This window comes from Babylonia areolata, chromosome 21 (assembly GCF_041734735.1).
Source record: "Babylonia areolata isolate BAREFJ2019XMU chromosome 21, ASM4173473v1, whole genome shotgun sequence".
Taxonomy (NCBI): domain Eukaryota; kingdom Metazoa; phylum Mollusca; class Gastropoda; order Neogastropoda; family Buccinidae; genus Babylonia; species Babylonia areolata.
The window spans coordinates 31,117,957-31,127,174 of record NC_134896.1 but is presented as its reverse complement, the minus strand read 5'-3'; the positions used below and the strand labels follow the sequence as shown (position 1 = coordinate 31,127,174).

Genomic DNA, 9,218 nt, shown 5'->3' with positions numbered 1-9,218 from the left:
TGAGAGAGTGTGAGTGAGAGAGAGAGAGAGTGTGTGAGAGAGAGAGAGTGTGTGAGAGAGAGTGAGAGAGTGTGTGAGAGAGAGTGTGTGAGAGAGAGTGAGTGAGAGAGAGAGAGAGAGTGTGTGAAGAATACATACGTGAATGCATATCACGTGTTTGTGTAATATATATGGCCACAAAATGATCATTCTCTCCTGGACTCAACTCCTTGTAAAATCTACCGAAGTAGGCGCCGCAAACGGTAAAATATACCAATTAAAAAACAAACAAAAGAAAAACAAAAACAAAAAAACACACAAAAAAACCCTAGCATTCTTTCCATGTCTTTGAGTGAAATCTAAAACTACAACCAGGTCAAGGAACATAATATATGTTGTATGCAAAGCACATGTGTAATATGCGTGTGTGTGAAGCTTCGCAGTCCAATCTCTCTCTCTCTCTCTCTCTCTCTCTCTCTCTCTCTCTCTCTCTCTCTCATATGCAATAAAAAGTATGTTGATGCATTCACCCATAATGACCTCATGGCCAATCACATAAGTCAAAGCGTCTCTCTCTCTCTCTCTCTCTCTCGGGAAGGAAAACTGGGTATATTTTGTAAAGAAGACATTAACTGTAAATGGATTTGGGATTGTGTGGATGTGTCAGGGAGTTGGATGTGTAGGATTTGTTTCAGAATTCAAAGACAGGCTAATTGCTTCATATAAACAGAATTGGCACTGTAAAATGGAAAGCACTGAGAAATATAGATGGTTTTATAGTTTTAAAAGTATATTTCAAACAGAAAAATATATCACAGTCGTGACAAACAAGTGGCACCGAACAAGTCTCGCCAGATTTAGAACAAGAACGATTGGGTTGAATGCTTATGAAAAGTGGTTTCAGACTGAGCCCTTGTTACTCTCCCCTTGTCCGATGTGCGGTCATTTAAGGGAGCATGAATTACATTTTTTGTTTAGTTGTAAAGCTTATGACGATATTCGAGAAAAATGTGTTGTATTTAAAACACATTTAGCAAAGAATGAAGATATTTTTGGAGTGCTTAATCTAAATCAGGAAACTTCACTACAGTCACTTGCAAAATATATTGCCGAAGCGAATAACGTGCGACGAAAAAAACAATCATAAAATAGTATCAGGTGTTGCTCATTGTGAAAATTGAAATCTGTGTTGTCATTCTCATATGGAAAATATTTATGTTATACATTTATATATGTTTTTGTTTTTATTTCTCACTACATGCCATTGCTTTGAATGGATGGTCGAACTGCACTTTGTTGCACAGATTGATTGATTTCGTTTTGGCTTTGGTTTTCATCAATATTATTACTATTGATGCATGTTGTTATTTGTATTATGAACCCCCATGTCATTAGTGCTGTAAAGCTATTGACATTAAAGTGTTCTCTCTCTCTCTCTCTCATGCAATGAAACTATGTGGACGCATTCACCCATGTCATAGGGACCTCATGGCCAATGACACTGTCAAAGCGTGTCTATCTCTCTCTCTCTCTTGCTATGAAAGTATGTTGAAGCATTCCCCCCATGTCATAAGGACCTCACAGCCAGTGACATTGTCAAAGCGTCTCTGTCTCCCTCATGCAATGAAAGTATGTTGACGCATTCACCCATGTCATAAGGACCTCATGGCCAATGACATTGTCAAACTGACTGTCTCTGTCTGTCTGTCTCTCTTGCTATGAAAGTATGTCGAAGCATTCCCCCATGTCATAAGGACCTCATGGCCAATGACATCGTCAAAGCGTCTCCGTCTGTCTGTCTCTTGCTATGAAAGTATGTTGAAGCATTCCCCCATGTCATAAGGACCTCATGGCCAATGACATTGTCAGTGTCTCTCTCTCTCCCTTATGCAATGAAAGTCTCTCTCTCTCTCTCTCGCGAGCTCTCTCTCTTATGCAATGGAACTATGTGGCTCTCTCTCTCTCTCTCTTTCATGCTTTTTAAACTACGTGGACGCATTCACCCATGTCACAGGGACCAACGACATTGTCAAAGCGTCTTTCCATTACGAGAAAAGTATATATTCAAACATAAAAGTATCAGCACTTCGCCATTTCCCTTCAAATTAAAACGGATGTGGAGTAAGAGATTATGGCCATGCTTATTTTTTTTAGATGCTTTCCGTTCCAGAGAGGAACTGATGTGAAGTTCAACTTCAAATGTTAAAATCATATTGCGTGGCTGAGCCAATATCTTTCTTGTTTTGTTTTTTTTTCTTTCAGTTCTGCTGTGTCTGGTTTTTCCTTAGTTTTTGTTTCTTCAAACCGTTATCTTCCAGCGTTCTCTTGGTGTGTGTCTGCGTGCGTACGCGTGTGTCCTGTGTGTGTGTGTGTGTGTGCGTGTGTGTGCGTACCTCCGTGGCATCGTCCTGTCGCCGCCGCTGCAGCCGCTCCACGTCCTCCACCTCGTAGCGCTTCAGCTCCAAGGGCTCGTCCTTGACCTTGAGCGCGTGGCCGTGCGCCGCGTGCCGGGGGTCCACCCACACGCGCGACCCCTGAGACCCTCCGCCCGTGCTGGTGGAAGGGGACTCGGAGGAGCGGGCCGGGGCAGATCGACTCCGCTTGGTGCCTCCTGCATCACGAGACACGGAGAGACGGAGAGAGAGAGAGAGAGAGAGAGAGAGAGAGTCAGTGGTCAGTGTGTCTGTCAGTGTTGAAGTCCCATCATTATTGTCATGTTCGACTTCGTTCAAAGTATATGGTTTTCAAAACTTAGATTAAAATAGATAAATGAAAATTATAAAACAGAATAAAGACGACTTGGAAACTTGCACACTTGTTCTTCTTTTTTTTTTTTGCTGGATGGTTGGGTGGCGTGGGGTGGGAAGGGGCGTGTGGGGGGCGCAAGGTGAAATGATGCTCTATTGTGTGTGTGTGTGTGTGTGTGTGTGTGCGCGCGCGCGCGCACGCGCGTGCCCAATTGTGTGCATGGTTACACTTGTTACCCGCGTGTGTGCGAGTATGGGACATTATTTTTTTTTCCATCAACCTTCAAGGACATGGCCTACTCCTATCGGCCAGAATCTCCATCCATCCATTCATCTCCTGTTTATATATAAATGTATGCGCGAGCACAAACGCGCACGCGTGTGCAGATACCTACACCCCCCCCCCACCCCGCAATACAGCACCTAGAACGACACACACAAATAACAACAAAATAAAAGCCCCCCAAAATCCAGAAACGAAACGAAAAAAAACAAAACAAAAAAAACGCAATCCAAAGTCAAGTCAACTCAACAGTCAGAGTCGACAAACAAGTCACAAACAGACTGAAATGTCACGCCGACCTTTCCGCTTGGACCCCTTCTTCCGGTCCGCAGACTGCTCGGCGCCGGAGTCTTCCCCGTGGCGGCCGCTGCCGCCGTTTCCGCCGCCGGCTCTGGCGGTGGAGGAGGACGAGGAGGAAGAGGAGGAGGAGGCCGTCTCCTCGCTCTCTCTCAGCATGCTCTCATAGCCGCTGCTGGTGCCCCCGTGGTGCAGCTTGTCACACTTGCTGCTGGGCTGAGAGTGTACCTCGGTGCTGATGGTGCTACTGTTGTCGCTGGGGGGAAGGAAGGGAAAGGGGGGGGGGGAAAGAAAAGAGGGGGTGGTGGTGTGGGTTATGTTATGAAAGCGCAATGAAGCTTTGGAGAGACTGAACGGTTAATTGATTTCAAAACCCCTTGACTGAAAACAAATACAACAACAGCAACAGTCTTTCAGTATGTTTGTAATGATGGAAACACACACACACACACACACACACACAAGCAACAACAACAGTCTTTTAGTATGTGATAATGAAAAAAAAACAAAACAAATACAACAACAACAGTCTTTAGTATATCTGTAACAACAGTCTTTTAGTATGTTTGTAATAATGAAAAAAAACAACCATAAAAACAAAAACAACAGTCTTAAGTATATGTGTAATACTGAAAAAAACAACAACACAAAAACAGCAACAGTCTTACAACAACAACATTCTTTAGAGTATTTGTAATAATGAAAAAAACAACAACATAAAAACAACAAGTCTTTTAGTATGTTTGTAATAATGAAAAAACAACAACATAAAAAACAACAACAGTCTTTAGTATATTTGAAATAATGAAAATACAACAACAAAAACAACAGCAGTCTTACAACAACAGTCTTTAGTATTAATTTTTGTAATAATGAAAAAAACAACAACAACAAAAAACATTAAAAAGTGGTGTTCAAAGTCATAGATGAATATCCAGAACAATCGGCCCAAAATTGAGAAAATTGTCTATATTATTATGTGTTTGATTTAGCTGTTGTTGTTGTAGTTATAATAATGACACGGAAATAATATTATTGTTAAAAATATCATCATCATATAAGTAGTCGTATTAAAAAACACGAGCTTGTTGCTCAAATTTTTTTCTCTTAAGTGCTTGTAAAATTGAACGCTGTATTTTGTTTTGCTTATTGAATTAAAACGTTTGAGATGTTTAAAGTGGGTGCGGGTGCGGGTGTGAGACATATTCTTTCAAACTTGACATGGCCCTCTATAATCCGACGGGATGTATTATATCCATCCATCTGTCTATATGAACACACACACACACACACACCACGCACGTGTACACCACACACACACACACACGTGTACACACACACACACACACCACACACATGTATACACACACACACACACACACACACACGGCGGAGCCACCAACCACACCCACTCCTATCACACACATAAACCTTACCTGCCGTGACCAGAGCTGGAGTGGGTGTTGGGTTTGGGCTGGGTGACGGTAGCATAGGGAGACAGCAGCCTCTTCTCCTGCCTCCCCCCGCCCCCCACCACCCCGCTGGTGATGTCCTTGCTACTGTGCTGCTGCTGCTGTTGTTGCTGCAACAGGCTGATGTCCGAGTACTTGCCGTTCGTGAGACGACCCGTCTGGAAAGAGACAAAAGACTTGAAGTTGCACTGCACCACCAGTGTTGTTGAAAAAAAAAAAAAGACATGGGAAATTGTGTTGGTGGTGGTGGTGTTCAGTCAGCACTCATCCTGCGGACTACCCACTGTATACATTGTATTGTACCAGTGTTGAAAAAACAGGAAATTGTTTTGGTGTCGAACAATCATCACTCGCCTTAGCGCACCACTGACATACAACATATACCTATTGCCCAAGATCGAAACATATCTCATAATGGCACCACAATTCGTTAAGCACAGTTGCTAGTTCTCTACCCAGCAGTTGCGCTGAAGAAGCCGGCCGGATCGCCGACGAAAGCTACGCTTCTTTGACTGAGAGATCGGTTTAACTTGGTAGTCATTATAAAACAAATAGAGAACAAGAGAGGCAGAGCCTTCAAGACTCACTTGTGATACACTTTAAAAAAAATCCAAGCTTTTTATGTACTGAGTATAATGCATTTACTGTTATATTTATATTTTTTATATTCTCTAAACTTGGCACTTTGATCTGATATTCGACTCAACAAAAGATCTGTCATTATTTTCATTTTTTGTTCAAACAGGAACTTCTTTTGCTAAGCATGAAAGTTTTGTTTATTGAAAACGTTCTGCTGCAGGCAGTAAAACAAGGGAAATTACTCTGCTGGGGGACTTAGTTTGCTTTAAACTGATCTTTCTCATCTTAAACATTACATTTTGAAATTATACTCAATGCATAAAAAGCTTGGATGCTTTTTAAAAAGTGCATCATAAGTGAGTCTTGAAGGCCTTGCCTCTCTTGTTTCAAAATGTAATGTTTAAGATGAGAAAGATCAGTTTAAAGCAAATTAACTCCACCTAGCATTACAGAGTAATTTCCCTTTTTTACTATCTGCACGAAAACGTTTGCAAAATAAATAAAACTTCCATGCTTAGCAAAAGAAGTTCCTGTTTGAACAAAAAATGATAATAATGACTGCTCTAGCTGTTGGGTCAGAATATCAGATCAAAGTGCCAAGTTTAGAGAATACAAAAAATATAAATATAACAGTAAATGCAGTTTGCATATAATTAGGCTTCATTCTTTATTTTTTTGTGCCCATCCCAGAGGCGCAATATTGTTTTAAACAAGATGACTGGAAAGAACTGAATTTTTCCTATTTTTATGCCAAATTTGGTGTCAACTGACAAAGTAGTTGCAGAGAAAATGTCAATGTTAAAGTTTACCACGGACACACAGACACACAGATACACAGACACAGACACACACACACACAGACAACCGAACACCGGGTTAAAACATAGACTCACTTTGTTTACACAAGTGAGTCAATAAAAGCAACAGCGGGGATGAAGGGAGGGATGTTACGATGGTGTTCAGTTACTCTGCCTGACGCACCACTGCATAGAACATACCACCCAATTCAATTGATGCACCATACTCGCTAGGCAATATGATAAAAAATAGAAGCAAATGGGGGAGAGGGAAGGACTTGAGAAAATAATTACATAATTTATATAAAGTCAGATAAAAGATTATGATCAACTAAAGAGAATCGTGTACAGACTGTACGGAAAGCAGTTAAACAATGTACTTGAAATTTCAGGATATCCCATTTCTTTTCTTGTCGCGATGAGCTCTCAACGTGACGTGTGATCTAAACGTGACACCCACTTTGTACACTGCACCACTCAGTCAATGTGAAAGGACATTTAGATCGACCATCGTTTGTATCTCCATCTCCCTGTCTTTCGGTGTCTAAACGGGAATGCTGATTACATACCAACACGTCCTGACAGCCATTCGTTGCGTTATATAAGCTGGCCCCACCGTATCTTTCACTTTACGTTTTTTTCCGCTTTTATGCAAAGATCAAGCATCTGCTTTTTGTTTTCTAACAGCAGATGCGGTGTGACGTATATAGGTCAGTCCGCACGCTTTGATACGTTGAAACTGAAATGAAATTTTTGGTCACCGATGGACCTATTACTTGGTGGATTTGAAGAAAAAAAAATGAGTGTATGACTCGAAACACCTGTCACCTCAGGATCTTAAAGCCAGTAAAATGATCTTACACCATTTACTATTATCATCTTTTTACTCTGAAAACTGAAAACCGTGAACTTCTAGATGAGTCAGTACCGTTGCATGATAAGCGTCTGTATGATACGTCACGAGAGAGAGATGAGCGCTATGACAACGCTCCTTTCAGATGACCCTTTTTTGCCATCGTGTTCTGTTGACCGACGTTGTCAAGCAAACTGTGATTCTGACACGGCGGCTTCTTGTAGGTTACAATCAGTCTCCGACTTTCGCTTTCCATTAATTCATCTGATGTCTGTTTCAACCAAAGCTAACTCTAGTGTGGCGGCCCCTTGATAGACAGAAACCTCTTCAAAGTCTCGACCTCAACTTTAAAGGAAAAGTCCTATTCAGTCTCTAACATTTCCGTTTCGCTTCGTTTGTCAAATGAAATAATCATCATGACGCAGTTACAATAAATAAATAAATAGATTTAAAAAAAAAACAATTTAAAAAATCTCACCAAACCTCAGCTTCAGTTATAATTTGTCTTAACTCACTCAGTACGGCCAGTCCTCTCTTCTCCTCTACACAGACCCCTCGAATGTCCAGTGGGTGTCTGAATGACCCAACCTTTAGCTTCCGTCGTCAGAATTGTGGTATTCTTTGTCAATATTCACCTCTTCAGTATAAGAGCCTTCCGCTTGCAGTATTTTGATGGTGGTAACTGGGGTAAAACGCTGTTAACGTCGTCTCTTTCGCCGTTCGTATGGAGAGAATTAAGGATGTGTCAAAACGTGCGGTATGATCCAAATACAGCAGCGCGAAACCTCGGGAAGGAGGAAGGTGGCAGAATGGTTAAGACGCTCATCTTCCTATTCAGAGCCTGTGAGGGTCTGGGTTCGAATCCAGCTCTCGCCCTTTCTCCCGTGTTTGACTGGAAAATCAAACTGGGCGTATGAGACTATTCGGATGAGACGATAAACCGAGATCTCCCATGTGCAGCACGCACTTGGCGCACTGACAACGAACCCATGGCAACGAGAGCTTTGTCCTCTGGCAAAACTCTGTAGACGAAATGCACTCTGATAGGTACACACACACACACACACACACACACACACACACACACACTCACACACACGCACGCGCACACACACACACCTCTGTATATATAGACAGACAGACAGACAGACAGACAGATAGATAGATAGATATGCCTGACTAAGAGCGTTGGCTAATGCTGCTGTTTAATCATCTACCTTGGAGACAGATGTGGTGTAACGTTTATGGAATTGTCCGAACGCAGTGAAGCCTTCTTGAGAAACGAACAAGCCTCAACCTTCAGGTATGGCTGATTTCATTTAATCTCCTCTCAGTTCCCACTACCTCCTTTTACAGGGGCTGGTATGCCCAGCACTGGTGGAATCTGGACTGGAGCCAACCTGTGGCTGGTAAAGAACTCCCCTCATTACCTGTAGAAGACCTCATTAACTTTAAAGCTTCAATCAGCTTGCTGATAATGACATGACGGACAAAGTATCTCTGGGGAAATTTATATCTCAGGGGGGATTGGAGGGGAGGAGGGGGGGGGGGGGGTGAATGGTGAATGCGACTTGCACCGGGTTTGCAGGTAAACCACAAAGGAAAAACACAACAATAACGTTACGCTTGTGATGAAGATTGACAGGCCATTCGGGTTGCGGTCTTCTTGATGAACTGGTACACGTCCAAGAATGAACAGCTGGTTCGCTTCAGTTCGCGAAGACCAGAAAAGAACGTTGTATCAACTGATCAATTAACTCGCACAAAAAGGCCAGTTAATCGGTGAGTCAGCTCTCTCTCTCAACACACACACACACACACACGCGCGCGAGCGCGCACACACACACACACACATGCACACACACACACACAACACGGATGTCGTGGACGATAGAGAGGAATCGAGTTTAGAAATGATTTTTCCCATAATTTTTCATGCTGTTCATACCCATATACGAACGGTTGTTTCTGTATTTTCTTACTGCTGTTACGGAGGGATTAATAAAGGGATGTGGCAATGTATTTAAGCATGGCAATGCGTTGCACTGTATTAGCTTGTATTGCATTGTATCGCTTCGCATCCTATTGCATCGTATCACATCGCATTGCACTGCATCGTATTGCATCGTATCACATCGCATTGCACTGCATCGTATTGCATCGTATCACATCGCATTGCACTGCATCGTATTGCATTGCATCACATCGCAT

General features: G+C 42.3%; 1 protein-coding gene across 1 annotated transcript in view; it reads right to left on the bottom strand.

Annotated features, from left to right (window-relative positions):
* The window catches only part of LOC143296727 (uncharacterized), a 485,227-nt gene that overhangs the window by 14,727 nt on the left and 461,282 nt on the right, over positions 1-9,218 (bottom strand). Inside the window, exons 15-17 of the mRNA XM_076608785.1 lie at positions 4,743-4,936; positions 3,309-3,562; positions 2,373-2,590 (exon numbers count right to left, since the gene is read on the bottom strand). Of these exons, the coding sequence (XP_076464900.1) occupies positions 2,373-2,590; positions 3,309-3,562; positions 4,743-4,936 (666 nt within the window). The remainder of the gene's footprint in view (positions 1-2,372; positions 2,591-3,308; positions 3,563-4,742; positions 4,937-9,218) is intronic.